The sequence below is a fragment of the Drosophila rhopaloa genome, unplaced genomic scaffold (assembly GCF_018152115.1).
Source record: "Drosophila rhopaloa isolate 14029-0021.01 unplaced genomic scaffold, ASM1815211v1 contig_3, whole genome shotgun sequence".
Taxonomy (NCBI): Eukaryota; Metazoa; Arthropoda; class Insecta; order Diptera; family Drosophilidae; genus Drosophila; species Drosophila rhopaloa.
The window spans coordinates 12,944,771-12,962,820 of NW_025335123.1; the positions used below are offsets into that span (position 1 = coordinate 12,944,771).

At 38.1% G+C, this 18,050-nt stretch overlaps 1 protein-coding gene across 1 annotated transcript; it reads left to right on the plus strand.

Moving 5' to 3' along the window:
• Nucleotides 1–712: 712 nt before the first annotated feature.
• On the plus strand, nucleotides 713–15,244 carry LOC108049831 (runt-related transcription factor 3). The gene is given in 6 exon segments (XM_017131162.2): nucleotides 713–1,341; nucleotides 7,327–7,440; nucleotides 9,341–9,442; nucleotides 13,207–13,404; nucleotides 14,267–14,429; nucleotides 14,431–15,244. Coding segments are annotated over 6 exon segments (1,953 nt in total). The 5' UTR covers nucleotides 713–779.
• Nucleotides 15,245–18,050: the final 2,806 nt, after the last annotated feature.

Genomic DNA, 18,050 nt, shown 5'->3' on the forward strand with positions numbered 1-18,050 from the left:
AATGGTAAATTTTATGGTGTCGCAGGCGCAAGGTTCCAATTGAAGTTATCGCCCTCAGGCGGAGGAGATTGATGACCTAATCGGGTGCGAAACCTTGGCACTGGGTGATTCAGTTCGCGGAGGAACACTAGCTGACTGGGTATCTCACAGATACTTTCTCAAGCTTCTAGGAACTGTAAGGCTCGGTGTTGAATATACAATAATTAAAGGGAATTTTGAGTATGATTTGAATTTGGGGATTAACATTGCTGTCTTAATAATAGAGTTTTTCAGAAAATTCAAATTAAATGAAATTATTAAAGCCTACATTTCCATATCTATTTTATGAAAAATTCTATCAACAAATTTAAGAATTTGTTTATTTTATGCACTCTCAAATACTTATTTAAACTTAAGGTTTACTGCCATATAGTAATAAACATATATATTTTAATATAAGCTACAAAATGTATTATTTCAATTAACTTAATATTTTTGAAAATATTTATTTATTTCCAGAATATCAAAGACTATTGCGGGTAAAGCCTGAATTTTGATTGTTTTCCAAGGCGGTGCGATTAAAGGACGACAAAATTGTGCGGCTAAAAAAAGTGCAGGCTCACGCTCAAGGGCAACTGGAGCAGTTTGAGCAGCAGCAACAGCAGCAGCAGCAGCAGCAGCAGCAGCAACATCTGCAGCAGCAGCAACAGTTGCAACTACAGCAGCAGCAGCAGCAGCAGCAACAGCAGCTGCAACAGCAACACTATCATAACTACAGCGGCAATAGCAACAATTACAAAATGCATTTAACTACCACATCGAGCAATTCAACGGCATCTAATGCCAACAATAATAACAACAACAACACCACCAACAACAACAACACAAGCAGCAACAACAACAACAACACGAGCAACACAAATGGCAGCAGCAACAACACGAGCGGCAACAACAACAGCAACAACAACAACAACAGTAGTGGCAACAACAACAGCAACACAGATCAAAATACACCACCAACACCTGCGCAACTGTTGAACGAAGCGTACACGAAGATGACCTCTGACATTCTGGCAGAACGCACACTGGGCGACTTCCTCACCGAACATCCAGGCGAGCTGATCCGCACGAGCAGTCCGCTCTTCGTCTGCACAGTCTTGCCGCCCCATTGGCGCAGCAACAAGACGCTGCCGGTGGCCTTCAAGGTCGTCTCGCTGGGCGACATCATGGACGGAACGATGGTCACCGTGCGGGCGGGCAACGATGAGAACTACTGTGCGGAGCTGCGCAACTGCACGGCGGTGATGAAGAACCAGGTGGCCAAGTTCAACGATCTGCGGTTCGTCGGTCGGAGTGGCAGAGGTGAGTCCTGATCTCGCCTGCACGCGAATTCTTTAGCACTTTTTAGTATTTTACACTGCGTTTCTCAAACAGAGAGAGAGAAAGAGAGGAACAGAGAGAGAGAGAGAGAGAGAGAGAGAGAGAGCAATATGATAGCACTATCTTACGCAAATTCTTTAGCACCTTTTAGTATTTTCCACTTTGTTCTCCTAAATCACACACGAAACAAAAGTTTCACGAAGTTAGAAAAACAAAGGGAAAAATACAAGCATACCTTAACGCAAATTCGTTAATAATTTTAATTAATTTTTATTCATATAATTTTAATAATATTAATATCAATATTTTATACGTATTTTTTAGCTGAAATTGGTGTCAAGTGGCCCTCAATTATTCTTGAAGATAACTACACAAATTTTAGACAATATTGAAACAAAATCTTAGGCCAATGCTAATTGCTTTTTGAAGAAAAGATCTGACAACTCATAAGTTTGGGAATGGCAGATCTATCAGCTTAAAAGTTTGAGAAGCACAGTATTAGTAACAAACTCCTTAAAAGAAAAAGTGCAGCTTATGTTGTGCATAAATGAAGTAACAATATCAGTGAATAACCTTCAATAGTTTATAAAACTAGAATTCTTGTTTGGCACGTTATTATTTCACTCAACCTATACGTTTTATATCCAAAAATATATTGAGTCGATGGCCACAGTAGCTAGTTACTCCGTTCCCTAATTTAGTTATTATATTGTAAATGCGATTTATGCATATTAGCTAATACTGAAATAAATAAATATATCCAAAAATATATGGCTCGAGAAACAGAGGCTTGAAAACAAGTAGAATTACCCGGATTGACTCACACCATCTTCAGTTAATCTCAGTCCTTAAAGCAAGAACGCAAAAGTTTTTCCGACAAGTGGCGCCTCTTATTGGCCCTTGAAAAGCCCCAAGGACCCCCATTTTCACCCCTCGACACTGCACTCGAAACAATTTGTTCAATTATCGCCCAAAAGTTTTGCCAGCTCCTGCTCCTTTCACGTCCATTGTATTATTTGGGGCACTTTTTGCATTGCTGTCATCCTTTTTTCGGTTCATTTTTTTGGTGCCCAGTCCGCATCCTTTTGTATCCTTTTAACCGCTTGTTAAGCGCTGCACAAATTGTCAGCAGTTCATCAGCAGTAACCATCATCGTCATCGTTTTCATTCACCGAATAGAACCGGATTACCCGGTACGTTTTCCCATTTTTTGTTGTCAGCATTTGTGTGGTCTTTGTCTTAAAGTGTTTAATAAACTGTCGGAACGGAAGTGAAGTTAAGTGAAGTGACGGGGGATTCCCGTCACCACTAAGAGCTGACTTTTAATTTGATGTTTTTTGAGACTTTTTAAGGGGTTCTTTCGTTAGATTTATAGATGGAGTGGTTACAGCTTACTTTTAAATTATTTAAGTAAATATTTTAACTTACTTGTAGTTTTATTAGCATACTTTTTGAAACCTTTTTATTTATTAATTTTTTAATTTATATATGTTAAATTATTAGATAGAACTTTTTGTAGAGGAGTGATTTTTTGTAGTGCCCTTATAACACGATAAAAATCAACTACCATCAATCACACAAGCCATAATTCAATCAGCAAAAAAGATTTTCGCCATGGGTGCAGGTTTTCCCCAAAACTGGAAGGACTAAGCCCAATTCCGTTGGTCATTTTGGCCTGGTCGGAAAAGGGAGTGTGTGTGAAGGGTGGAAAGGGGGGGAGGGGGGGTTGACAGTTACGCATCCGCTGCGGTGGAACCGCAAAAACCAAAACCTCGACCAGCGAAAGGGGGACATAAGCGGTTTTTGGGGGTTTTTTGGGAGGGCGGTGGTTGGAGGATGGGGGCGTGTCTGTGTCTCGCGGAGGATTCATTCATTGTCATCATTCGGCCAATGCCAAATGGATGCGTGTCCGCGTCCGTCACTCTCTCCCGCTTTCCTCCTCCATCTTTCGCATTTCACTTTAACATTTCCCACTGCCCATTTCCCAGCCTCCGTTTTCCTGCATAAGGGCGCCTTAATTGGGAATTTTCCATTTATCTATTTTCACTTTGCTGAACTTTTTCATTTCGTACTACACTTATTTAGAATGTTATAGAAGACCTTATTTGTACTTACTATATTAAAACTGTTAGTAATATATGAAAATGCCTATTTATGTAATTATTTATTTATGAAACTGCTTTGCATATCCAGAAGATTAAAAACAACATAAGTTATAAAATATAAAAATTAAAGACTTAAAAAAATTCCTTCCATTCTAACAATTTTAAACTAAAAAGATCTAGCTATATTTAAAATATATCTATAAAAAAAAAGTTAAGTGCAAGTTAATTTAAGGAAAATTTGCGACATAATATTTATCCACTTAACAAACAAAACTGTCAAGCGCTATTTTTCTGCTTAACCCCTTAAATCACACCACTTTTTTGTCACGTCATGTTTCATTTAACCCAGTCAAATTATGATAACTCGAAATGTTTACAATCGTCTGCCTGTTGCTTGGCACGAAAATTTCCCAAGGTCCTTTGGGAAAATCTCCACCCTTGGCTCGCACAATTACCAACTTTCGAGCGGAAAACAAAGCTCCATTGGGAGACGGGAGGGGGTTGTTGTGAAAAAATTGAAAAGAACAGAAGGCAAGCCAAAAGCAAATTGTGCACAATTTGGCACGACTTCCCCTTCGCCAGGGATTTTCCTTGTTTTTCCTTTTCCACAGACAGGCGTGTCCTTTTCACAGGACAAGGTGTCAGTTGCTGGCAGAAAGTTGCCTTTTTTCTTTGCCTTTTTAACGCCTCGACTTCTGCTAGGCATTTATCTTTGAGGGGCTTTTTTTTTGTTGAGGGGCTGTTGTCTCTTTTGTCCCCAAGATTTCGAGAATGTTTATCTTTCGGTGGGGATGGGTTTTTGGTTTGGGATTTCTGGAGTTTTTGGCTCAGTTCATTTTGCGGCTGTTTTTGGCCGTATTAAATGGCTCGAGAATTGTGTAAATAAAAACCTCAGAGGGGATGGCCCTCGATTAAGGGTAAGACCTGTTGTTTTTTTCTGGCTAAGGACGGGGTGTCGTAACTGGCGGAAACTGGCACCGTCCTTAACCCCTTAAAGCCACCACCCCCCGCTCCATCCTCGGTGTTAACCCCCACCAATCAACATCATCATCATCATCATCATGCGTGCATGTGCATGGCACTTTGCTAATTAAAAGTGTAGCCTAGCGTTGGGCCAAATAAATCGATGGCCGGGTAATTAAATTGCATGACATGGTGGGGGAGGGGAAAGGGGAGGAGGAGGGGGGAATGACTGGGGCTTGACGTACTACCTATGGGCCATGCATTTGTTATTGTAATTAGACAGCAGCGGCAGCAACAGCAATAACAGCGAAACAAAATGGCGGCGGCCACTGTGGCGGATGAAATGTAAATCACTCATACGCCCCTTGGTCGCGGTACAGATTTAAAACAACTTAGAAACGGGCAAAACGATAACGCAATTAAACCTATTAAACTTGACCAAAAAAGAAGCTTACACTGCGGTAAAGATCACTTATAAATTAATAACAATATCATATTAGTTATTGGATTCTCACCTTTAATATTCTTTCTATTCAGTGTTTTTACTTTTATTCATTTATTTTTTCACTTAATTATTTTAAAATAAATTATAAATAATACATAATACATGATTAGAAAATTATTAGTTATTAATTTGAGGTCCAAAGCGTCTCAGGATCCAAACTTCTGTTTTTGTGTTAGCCCTTTTATAAATCCCACACCTGCAATCAATCATTCGAGCACATATCCACCCTCAGGTAAACACAAGCAAGAAATCAAGAAGCAATCAAAATAAGCAAACAAAAAAGATGAAAACCAAAGAAGCCGCAAAATGTTTTTATTTTGGTGTTGGAGCGACTTACTGGCTGGCTTTCAAAGCTTTCAAAGGCTTAGCCTTTTTTGGACAAGAAGTGAAGTGGAAAAGGACTTATGGGGAAGTCACTTTAAGATGAGGGTAACATTAACAAATCTCAGATAAAGAGGATCATACATATTTAGAATTAAATAAAAATATTATAGCGAATAAACAAGGTAAATCATGATTATTCTCATTTTGTAGAGTTAAATAGCTATAACTTAAATTATTAAAATCTGTTCTTTAAATATATTCAAATAGATGATTTAATTATTAAATATTTTTGAAGTCATAATTTTACATTTTACATTAAATGAAGCTTAGTTTCCTTTTCCTCTGAATGAATTAAACCCAAAATCTTCATTTATTGACAGACGGATTTGTGTGCGTGTGTATCTGTGTCTTGGGCGGAGTGTGTGTGTGTTTTCATTACCCCCAAATTGATTTATGACGCCTGTGCAACGGTAAATTGCCGGGGATTTGCCAGCCAGGATTTCAAGTTATTTGTCAACAGGATTTGATTTTAAATGCCGCCACACCCACACGGAAATGTTTTGCTCCTCAAGTGTTGACATTTCCATTTGTCGCACTTTCGGTGGAGATTAAGATGAATGCTTTTTGGGCTTGGTGTGGGAATTATTGTGGGATTATCAATCAATTGGGTCAAAAGGCGCCGCCCTGATTATAATTTCCCATCAAATTCTGTAAATAACTCAATATCCTAAATCATATTTCCTTAAATTTGCCATTACATATAGATTTAGAGATAGTTAACTAACTAACTTCGAATAATTGAAATTAAATAAAACACGCCATTCTTTTGGTCATGCAATTAAATTTAAAATAAAAAAAAATCATAAAAATCAGTACTTTGCCAGTTTGTTCGTCTATCCAACAAATGTCATTTCCCAGGAACATAAAAAACGACTCCTTCTAGTTGTTCCGCAAATTACTCGCCTTAATGATCGATTATCCATTGCCAATCTCACAACTTTTCCGCCACCACCCACTTTTCGCCCCGGGAAAGCCCCACACGGAAAGTGTCAAAGAATTGCGCAACAATGAACTGCACTTGATGGCAAATGAACACAAAAGTGTTTTCCCATCTTTGGGCTGCCACTTGAGACTTCATTTTTTAAGCCCCGCAAGAAGATATTGTCCTGGTTCAGTGGAGTGTGTTCCCAGGACATGTGTAAGCTCCTTCGTCTGCGTTTAAACACATATTTTATATAGCATATATATGTATACACTTAGCTGCGAGGGTTTGGGATCGTCGGCGGTTTATTTGTATGTGCCGAAATGATTTACGCTTTGTTTGTCAACTTAAAAAGCAAACCTCTTCCCCTTGAAAAAATCACACATACGCCGCGTTGTCATAGACAAGGCTGGAAAACGAAGAAAGGCGGCGGCTCAAGGAGACTGAAATGCTTTTAATTGAATCCTGGGCGACAAAAAATGGCAGGATCTCAGGACAAAAAGGCCTTGGCAACACTTGACAATGACTGGCTGAAACAAGTTAATTAAAAGAAAACTGCGGCGCAAACGAAATAAATCTTGGGGCGCGAAAGACGCATATGTGAAGGGTTTGTTTTGCGGGGAAGGGGGCTAACAGCAGACTAAATCAGTTTAAATTGTAATTAATTCTTTATTTCGAAAGGTGAATGGGGGGCCTGGAATTGAATTTAAATAAGGGTGTGCTGGACAAACAAATAAATAGAGATTGCATAGGGAAATAGAAGAAATACAGCTAAGAATATCTTTAGATAGAATATAACAAATTAAATTAAGATTTAAAGTGTATTCCACTGAAGAAAGTTACGATTGTCTAAATCGGTTAAATCGATTTAGTAACTGAAACTCCAAAACTAGAAAAATATGTTCCCCAATAAATGTAGTCCAATGCCACCACCAAGCCATTATTGTTTTATGGCCAACACATTTACGATGTGACAATATACCCCCACAAACCCCAAACAAAACATCCTTATTGATTTGCATGTCTGGCAGACATTAGGCATGGAAAATCTCATAAATTTGTTTGTTTCGCCCGCCTTGTTTTTCCAGGGAAAAGCTTCACGCTAACCATCACCGTGTCAACGAATCCACCGCACATAGCCACCTACAACAAGGCGATCAAAGTGACTGTCGATGGGCCACGCGAACCCCGCTCCAAGACAAGTAAGTATGGTATCCATAGAGCAGTTGGGTCCTTTCCCCCCCCTTTCCCCGCTTTTCCAAGGCTTTTCATTTGCAGGACAATGCACAGCAATTTATTAGTTGCCAAATAGATAAATTGTTCTGCAGCAGCAGGCAGTTCTCAGAGATGCAGACGAGATAGAGGTGGAAATTGTGGGATCGGCAGGAGTTTCAGGGCCCAGGCATTCGCATTCCAATAATGTCAGTGATGCGTGGTTATTAAGGAAACAAAAGCTAAATTCACATTAAATTCACATATATTCTGGGGTAAAAATATATATGATATGCATAAACTGATTTGCTATCACACCATTCTTTCATTTCGTTGATAAAAAAGGACTTTTTATATATATTGATGTGCCTTAAATAGCAGGATATACATTTTCAGCATCCATTTAATAAAAAAAATTATATTTCTGGCTGTGTCTTTATAAAGAAAAGTATACAAATGTAAATAAAAAGCATAGCCATGTAAATATTTTCATCAAGTGTTTAATAAATCCTTTCCGGCTGTTGATAAAATTGTATGGTTATTTTATTAAACTAATCTTATAGTTGAGCATTAATTATTGTTGAAATATGTAAGATACATGGCACCTAAAATTCTTTGCTAAAATAAGTTATCTAGAGAACTATTAACAATTTGAAATATTTATATATAAATAAATGTTTTAGCGTTTTTTTATTTTCCACAACAACAGCTTAGTCAGCTCATCGCTGTAAAGGAAAACTTAAGAGTACTCCTACAATATTACAATTTCACTCTGCAGAAGCTCAGTCCGCTTTAAGTCCTTGCACGAGATTTTGCTGATTTGCTGATGCAGCAAGGACACTTCCTTGCTAATACTTCACTCCATTTCACTTCGGAATGCCGAATATCTTGAAGGAATATTCATTAGACAGCTCTATCACACACTCTGCCTGCCCGTTACATATTTATAAGGATGCAAATATTTTACTTTGCATATGTTCCTGGATTCAGACGGCTTGAAAAGGGGGATAGCAGGACCAGCAGGCAGTGGTCCAAAAGTTTTGCCGGTCTGTGTAATCTGGTTTCGGTCCGAATTCAAATCCATGAAATGATTTATATGCCCCGAATGCCAGACAGAATCCAAAAAAAGGGAGTACGGGACGCACACTAGGGTTTTAAGCTGCAGACAAAAGGTTATTATTTTATAATGAATACAAGCTGGCAGATAACTGTAACCGCCGCAGGATTTTAGTGCGGGGCCAAAAATTTAGCTGAAAGTGTCGCCGGTTGGCAAAAGTTTCTTGGGCCATTGTCATTTCACTTTCACATACACACAAAATCCATTGGCAATAGTTCCCCCCGAGTCTTGGAAATTGGAGAAGGGGGGTTGGAAAACCCGTCTTTTCATCTTCAGTGAATCGAAAGCAACAAAATGTCACTCATCAACTGCTTGTCATTTAAGTTTTCACACAGACAAAGAAAAACTACTGCAGTCATTTACCCGAATACACAATAATAGAACAGTGGTTGCTTGCAAATTGAAATCTTTTTGCTATATGAACAACGAAAGGATTTCAAGTGGAAAAGGTTTCATTAAAGTTTTTCCAATACGCTAGCGATTTAATATACAAATTGACTTATAAAATACTGCATAAAAACATGAACTTTCTGTAAATTTAGAATAATGTATACTAAATATAAAATTCGAGATTAATATTTACAAATAAATTAATTGTTCTCTTAAGTACAACAATCCATTTTTGTAATTTTAATTTCATTAAATCATTAACACAACAAATCTGCATTCAAAGAACATCTTATTTGCAATCGACCACTGTTTTAGTGCAATAAAACCATTAAGTTAAGGACAGAAAATTATAACTGAAAAAAACTTAGTGTTATCCCTTTTAGGACAGCAACAGCAGTTCCACTTCGCTTTTGGCCAAAGACCGTTCCACTTTTCCACGGATCCACTTTCCGGCTTCCGGATGCCGCCAATTGGCAATTGTCAGAGTAAGTAGTCCCCAAATTTTTATTTATTACCCCCTTTTGACTTTTTTAAAGAATTTTTCAATCATAAGGTATTTCAAGTATTTATTCGTATATTTGATTTTGTATTTTGAGTTGGAAAACCACCAAAAGAAAAGATCCGGGGAGAATCACACTCAGATTCTTATAACATATAGGTACTTAGCGAAATTCGCAGGATTCATTTAAATAGCTTTAAATACAAAAGAGCCAACAAAAATTATAATAAACAAATTAGTTATTTCATTGGTTATTTTACAACTATTCACCAAAGTGACCCTTAAATATATGGTCTTAGGGAATTTATTATATTGCGAAAATTGTTTTTATGCTTGTTTACTATGGCTCTAATAATTTACTACCAAAGCTGGGCTAGAAATTAATTTAATATTTTTAAATTTTTTTTGGGAAACATATACATGAAAAGACATACATATATGTCGTCTGTTAATGAGGAAAAAAATAGCAACTTTAAAAAGTTGCACGTTTGTTTTTTTCGTTTTAATATCGTTGGACAACCATTTGAATGTGGTAAAATTGCGGGTCACCTTGCCATATAGACTTTTTTCTGGCCTAAGTGGGTTCGTTGTTGTTATTGCTGTTAAACTGTTGGCCACTTTATTTAACCAAAGTTTACTATACAAACAAATAAACGTTGGTCAAACACCAGCACACACACACACACATACACACTGCAATTGAGGGAGGAGAAAAAAAGTCAACGCCTAAAAAAAGCGCTTTTAAATCCGAGCTTCGCATTTCACAATTATGATTTAAATGAAAAACTACGCAGTCAAATAAATTGAATGCATTTAACCAAGCGAATATAAACCAATTTTGACAGCTCAAATGCTAAGCAGGTTATGCTTATAAATTTTAATTAGTCGAAAGTTTTAATACTCAGTGATGAAATCGAAATCTTTGTATTTTTTTTTTGGTTAAAAAATGTTATATTAGTTTTCCTTTCTTATTTCATTTAAATTTGCTTTGTGCTAATTTTCCTTAAAATATATATTTTTTATCATTTTTGAATACCCAGTCTTGTCTTTTTGCAAAAAAAAATACAACCTTTCTATTCTATATTGTATCAACCCCATCCATTCTTAATTTTCACCTCCAGCTCCATTGATAGAATATTTATAACAAAATCAATAATTAATATTGTGGGAGACAGTTTTTTCATGCTGTTTTTGCTCATGTGTTTGCGTAGGTGAAATAAATTTAATTGTACATTTTAAAATGCATTTATATTAAATTTGATGTTTCAATTTAAATTGACAATTAATTGCATTACAACAACATCAGCAACAAAAGCCGGACTAGACTTTGTCCCCTTCCCCAAAAACTAGCTGCCCGGGGCTAAAAAAATATTGCAACGGCTACAAATGTGATTTTCTCTTTAGAGGTTGATGCTATTAAAAAAGCTGAAAATAATAAAATTAACACATTAACGATGTTAAAGTAGAAAAACTCAAAGGCAAAGAGTTGCACAAAAAATGTTAGTGCCCGATATTTAAGCAGAATATTGAATATATGAGCAATGCCAAAGACCCACTGCCGTGAAAAAATAATAATGAAAGGATTTTCCCCCAGAGCATGAAAAATATTTTAAATTTTTATCTGATTTTCTTTGGGCTTTGTATTATTTTAACATTTTTATATGGGCCCGCTATTTACTGAAATATTTTTGATATTCATTTCTGAGTGGTGCCTTTTTTAAAAAGGAGTAACAAATTAAGTAGATAATAAATATTTTAAAATCACTCTTTTAATTAAATCATTTCAAAATAAAGTTGAATTAAAGGTTCATTTAATTTAAAGCAATACAAAGCTATACTCGTGCTTTCCAAAAGAAGAAAAGTTTCAAAAATCCTACTCAGATGTTCTTTGGTTTATAGAAATAAAATGTAGACTCAAGTGTTTTTCCAATTCATTATTTGTAGCACTTGTCACTTATCTGGCATTACCGCCCCTGACCAAAGCGATTCCGGTGAACTTAAATGAAAAAATGCTTATGAAAAACTCGCCATAAATATAAAATCAATCAATGCGCAAATTGCCTGCCAATTTGGGCGTCTCCTTCGCCTGTCATTCACCATTTAAACACCCAGTTTGTGTCAATATTCCACCGTCTAGCCCAGTGTACAAATCAAAATGCAAATTGCACGATTTACAGGACTCTGAAAAGGCAATCCACATTATATAACACACATAAATATGTATGTGGGGAAGAGCACACAAGTAAATAATGATTACTGAAAGCGTCTGTTGATACTGATTACCCATAAATTAATTGTAAATATGCAAAAAGCAAAGTATCCTGAATTATTTATTAACAAATTTTATTGACAGTCGCTGCTTGACTTAATTACTGGCATATATTTTATTAATTTCGCAAAAAAAAAACCCATGAAACCCCAACCGGAAAAGCGAAGAGCAAGGGATTTTTGTTTTTATTTTTAAAGGAATTAAGGTACGATTTATGGGTTAAAAGATGTAAGACGAAATGTTGTCCCCAAATATTTTTGTTTAAAATGCGTCTTAGCTTATATATAACAAATTGTATAACCAGTTACCAGTTACCACTATTATTAAAAAATAAAGAGCTAAAAATTCTAGTTTTGGGTTAAACTTAAGCTCAAACTTTTTTTTAATCCTCCTAGTGAATGTTTTCAGAAGAGTTCTGCCATTTGAAACGACTTAGTAAAATATTTGCCATTATTTTGCCGCAACTCAACCCTCGGAAAATGGGAAAATCGGAAATGGTCCGCTGTCCGGTGCCTTGTTAATAATTCAGGGCCCGAAAATATGCGCAAATAAAGTCAATCAGTGTGACAACAAACAGGCAGGACTAACCACTCTCGCACACAGACGCGGATAATGACAGACACCGTGTAGAGTAGCCCACAGCCCACAGAGAAAATTGTACACAAAAAGCCACGTAATTAATGGAGGTAGAAACATTTAAGCCAATAGCATTAATAAAGCCACCACAAAATCAATATCCGGCTACGAAAGCGCGCCCGTCGCCTATAAAAACTAATTAATAATTTCCGAATGGGCTATTAATTAAGCCTAATTATCTGTGCATGGGTCCCGGCGACCCGCAAAATGTTGACTCCCCTCACCCCGGCTTCTGTTTAACCCCTGATAGCCCCACAAAATGACTGGAGTGAGCTGAATTTTCGGCAGGCCTGGGTCCATTCCATTGATTTGTTTGTCGCTCTTTTTTTCACCACCCCCTCACCCCTTCAGGTCTCCACAAAATGGCGGCAAAGGTCCCGCATAATATGTGGCAAGTGGGCGAGGACCTCCAATTAGCGGCTCACATGGGCCATCATATCGGCGGAGCAGGACCTGCAGTACCTAATCCACAATTATCTTGTATTTATTTACACTTTAAATATTTTAAAAGCCCGCTTTTAACATTTTTATTCTAGCTTTGTTATTGTATTTACTTTAAACAAGTCAGTAAGGGTTTTTAATTGCTCTATAAAGTATTAAAACAATCTTATCTAGGTACTACATAAGTTTTTCTTTATATTTATAGCTCTTTTTTTGATTTGTTCTAATTTTGTTTATTTTAAACACTTAGGTAATATATAAATCTCATTTTCTGGGAATTTTCATCATTCGTTAATTTTTATTTTTCGAAAGTTTTATCTTACGCTCTATTATCTTATATCTTATTTTGGTTATTTTTAATAAACCCATTTCTAAATATTTTTGTGGCTTCTTTTCAATTTTAGGTGCCAGCAACACGCATTGGGGCTATGGATCGGCGGCCTCGGCGTATTCGCCTTACTTGGCCAGCAGCGGATTATCGTCCTGCACCACGCCCACTTCCGCCCAGTTCAACAATCCAGCCCTGGGCTTCACCTGCTCCTCGAACGATCAGAGCAACAACCAGGACTTTGGCGGAGCCACCAATCGCGACTGTGTGCCCAGTAAGTGCAATCCCTAGCTTAAATATTATATATAGAGTTTTCAAGTTAAAGTTTTCCCTCAGAATCTTTAAAAAATTGTCGAAAGCAAAAAATCGGCCAAAAAATATAAATCAAGATTTAAATGCAGATTTTTAGAGAAATTTAACACAAACATTTAAAGAAATGCCACTTTAAAATCGGATGTCTATACGAAAAGTTATGGACTTAGAGGTGCAGGTTTTGGGTTTTTTTTTCTGCAAAGCCGTTTTTCAAAAATAAGGAAAGGATTAGATCATAAAAAATGACAAATAATCGACCAAAAATCACAAATCAAGATTTAAATGCAGATTTTTAGAGAATCAAAAAACGAACATTTTAAGGTATGCCATTTTAAAATCGGATGTCTATAAGAAAAGTTATGGGCTTAGAGGTGCAGGGTTTAGGTCATTTTTCTGCAAAGTGGTTTTTCAAAAATAGGGAAAGGGGTTAGATCATGAAAATGTCAAGAAAATGGACCCAAAATTACACAGCAAGCTGTAAATGCATATATATTTAGAAAATTAAGGCACAAGTTTGTAAAGGCATACCAATTTAATATTGGACTTAAGTCAGAAAAGTTATGGACTTAAAAGTGCAATTTTTGGACATTTTTCTGCAAAGCCATTTTTGGAAAATTTGGAAAGGGACTTATATACATACAATATATTAGCTGCAATAGAAAGAAGACTTTTTGCAAAGATTAATTAAAGTGGCATTCAACTGATTTATGGTTTGAAAATAATTTTACAAGACTGTGTACCATATAGAATACATATATGCTTAGACTGATCTCTTACATAACTTCAAAGTGTCTAAAGTATCCCTTCCCGTCCTCTCCTTGCAGTGCTGCCCGACTCGACGGCCAGCGATCTGGACCAGCACCTGAGCAGCCTGGTGGGCTCCACCAGTGGCCAGATGACGCACCACAGCCTCCTTGGCGCCGGCGGCCAGACCTCCATCTCGTCGACGGTGAACGGGGGGCGAGTGGGGCGGGCGCCGGGGCAGGGGCGCCGGCGGCGGTGCGGGCAGCGGTGGTGGTGCCGGCGGCGGTGCGGGCGGCAACTCCATCCTGGTGCCGCGATACCACACCAACGCGAGCAACGAGTACAACGTTCACTCCAGCCAAAATGGACCGCGCAGCCTGAGCGACAGTTCGCAGGCGGAATCACCTGTGCAGGAGGACCTGCTGACCACCAACACCCCGAATCTGGGCAGCACGGCGGGCGGTGGTGCGGCCAATGGTGGGGCAGCGAATGCGGGCAGTGGGGCGGCCGGCGGGAGTGCGGGGGGCAGTGCCTCCTCGGCGGTGGGCAACCCCTCGATGCTGGGCGCCAACCAGAACTTCCCGGGCATCGTCAATCAGGCTCAGCACTCGGCCGCCTCGGCCTACGGCGGTGGATCCGGGGTGGTGGGCGGTGGGCATGGCAGTGCCGCTGCCGCCGCCGCCGGATGCAATGGCTCGCTGTATCCCGTGCTGCCGGCCAGCCTGCTCTACTCCCAGCTGTACACCGCCGCCAATCAATCCGCCCACGGATTCCATTCGCACACCCTGCCCGCCCACGCCTCGCCCAATTCCTCGGTTCATGGGGAGCTGCAGAGCGTGATGGATCACATCAGCAATGTGGGGGTGCGGCAGCAGCACAACATCATGGCCGGCGGCGGGGTGACCCATCCGGGTGACCTCACCCTGATCGGCAACTGCGGCGCCTCGGTGCGGAACATCGAGGACGGGAACAGCAACCGGCAGGTGGCCGCCTTAGCTGCCCATCGCGGCCACCACAATCCCACCGACAACGGGGGCAGCGTTTGGAGGCCCTATTGAGGTCAGGTTCTGTGGTGCGGCTCGGCGGTTCTATAGTGCGAGGGGGGCGGGCCGCAGCACGAAGCGGGGATGGGGATGGGTATGGGCATGGGCATGGGTATGGGGGTGGGAATGGGCGTGGGGATGGGGGCGGGCATGGGCGTGGGCATGAACTACTTGGGGGGCTTCTAATCTGTACATAGCGAGGGGTCGAACGGTGGGTTTCGGTGCTAAATAACCGATTTTATCGAAATTACAAACAAACATTTGTCAAAATTATCGATAACAAAATTACCGATACAACTTTTCAAATGAATCATCCGATTTCATTTTCCAAGACAGACCTTGGTATTGTTGATATCTTTAACGTTTATAAATATTTAAGGTAATAAAACCGCATATTATATTATATATATATATAAATTGCCTTTAAACAATATCCATTGGTGATTATCGAAGATTATCGATTTCAGAAACAAAAATGTATCGTAAGGATCGAACTTTATATATTTTTAATGTTGATGACCATTTCAGGCATAAGAAATTCTCTTCGGACTTTACCAATTTATGATTTCAAGATTTTCAAATAAAAAGCAATCGGTTATCGAAGACTGTAAACCGCCGTATTTAAAAATTATTGTATATACCTGCTGGCGAAACAGAAATCTTTGGAGATTCAAAAAAATAGCTTAGGTGTCGATGGGTATTATTTTTCGCAGTCCGATGAAAACATTTAGCTTGTATATAGTGTCAGCGGACATAAAATATTTTGTATCCCAGTAATAGACATCTTAAGCGTTGTTTTTAAATCTCTAGAAGTTTGTGAATGTGTGTGTGTTTTTTTTTTTCATAACCTTATGACCATATAAACGAAACCAAAATGATCAACTTTTAGTAGAAATTGTTGGAGTGCTTCAAAGCTCTTCATATAGCATATAGTTAAATAAAGAGAAATCATTATAAACTAGGCTTTACGACAGAAATACTTAGCAAATTTAAAGGGATAAAGGATAGCCCTTTCGAACACTTTTCTGTGAAATTTTAAGACATAAAAAACGAAAGGAAAATATATATGAATTTTAAGCAGCATTGGGTCTGTATCGAGTTACTTTTTTTTGTATTTTTTCCAGGCCCGTGGTAAGCCCGAGCCATAAAACTAGTCATATTAGCGATAAGTCATTACCGAAATACAATACCGGAAACAAAGAAAATGAATACGGAAAACCGAAGAAAATACTTAGAAACTTTAAACTAGTCGTAAACATTTGTGAAGCCAAAGCCAAGTTGATTTTTAGTGATTTTTCCTGTTTTTTGTGTAGGATATGAGTGTTGGTGGGAATGAAAGAGGGTATCATGGGTATCATGGGGTATTTATTTAATTGGGCGGGTCGTAGAGCCGATGTATGTCTGAGTTCCTAAGCCGTAATCCATGTTCGTGAATTTGTTTACTGTTCATTTCATGTGCTTCGATCTGCGTGTCCTTTAAATGTGTATAAACATGTGCAATCTAAGCTAACCAAAACAAAAACAAAATAAAAAACAAATATATAACTATAAATATGCATATAACGAGATATCTGTGTACTAAATGGTAGACCGCACACCCGAAACCGCAATCTATGACACTTGGAAACTTATACTGTAATGTTTTTTTTATTAGCTCATAAGTGGTAAAAGAAAATGCAACAGCAAATTAAATTCCAAACAAACACTATACTACGCGAACGGTAAAATAGAGTTAAGGAATCGGTTAGAAATGTCCAAAATAGCACATTCATTAAATATATATTATTATATATATAAACATACATGCTAACTATCAGAACCGAAGTAAAAATGTAATTGATGTATACCACAGGAATCCAAAGAAAATACCGAAACTATGTGTATAATTTAGCCAAGATCCCCGCATATTTAAATATATATAGAAATTAAACCAACATTTTGTGCAATAAAACAAAACAAAAACAAATGAGAGTTCTTTGTAATAAAATAAGTAAATGTAATTAAAACATTTTATTTGGGGAACAGAAAAACTAAACCAAAATAAAAACCAAAATGATCTAAATAAAACTTAAATTCAACAATTATATTAAATAAAATTATGAAAATTAATAACAATAAATGTCTTCTTATTCAAGGGGGGGAATATTCTTTGGAAAACTTTTAAATCTGGATCAGTTTTCGTTTATTATATTTATAGGGGTAATATAGTTAAGTACAACATTTTGAATTAAACCTTTTGAAAAAGAGATAGATAAAAATGGAACTTCTGATTAACAAAATGTAAGCTTAGCTAGAGAGCTCTAATAGATGTGGTTTGTTAAGATACAATACAAGTTTGTTATTTTAAATGATTTTTGTTCTGCCCATTTTTTGTATATTTTCATAGGCAATCCCATCAAGATTTTATCTGGATTTTCTCCTATTTTCTCTGCAGCCGTTTTACGACACCATCGGGGCCAATTGGCCGGAGTAGAACTTATGACCTGGCCGGGATATTAGCTGGCCCCGTCTCCTTCTAATGCCATCTCCGTGTGGTTTGGATTTGGCGGGCAACGTAATTTTCTGCTCAATTTATTTCACATTGTGGCATCCAATTAAGCTGCAAACCGAGCTGCCGGAGCAGTCCACCCGGAACCGTTCGAAATCCAGAGGAGTCCATTCGGATGCGGAGGCGGATGCGGATATCCCACCTGCCCGCACATATGTGGCCATAAAAATACAGTCGAGCTACAAGACTCCGTGACGCGAAGCGTAACAAAGCGGAGAGGAAGCGAAATAACCGCAAAAAGATAGCCAACAGAGGGTTAAAGCACCGGATAAA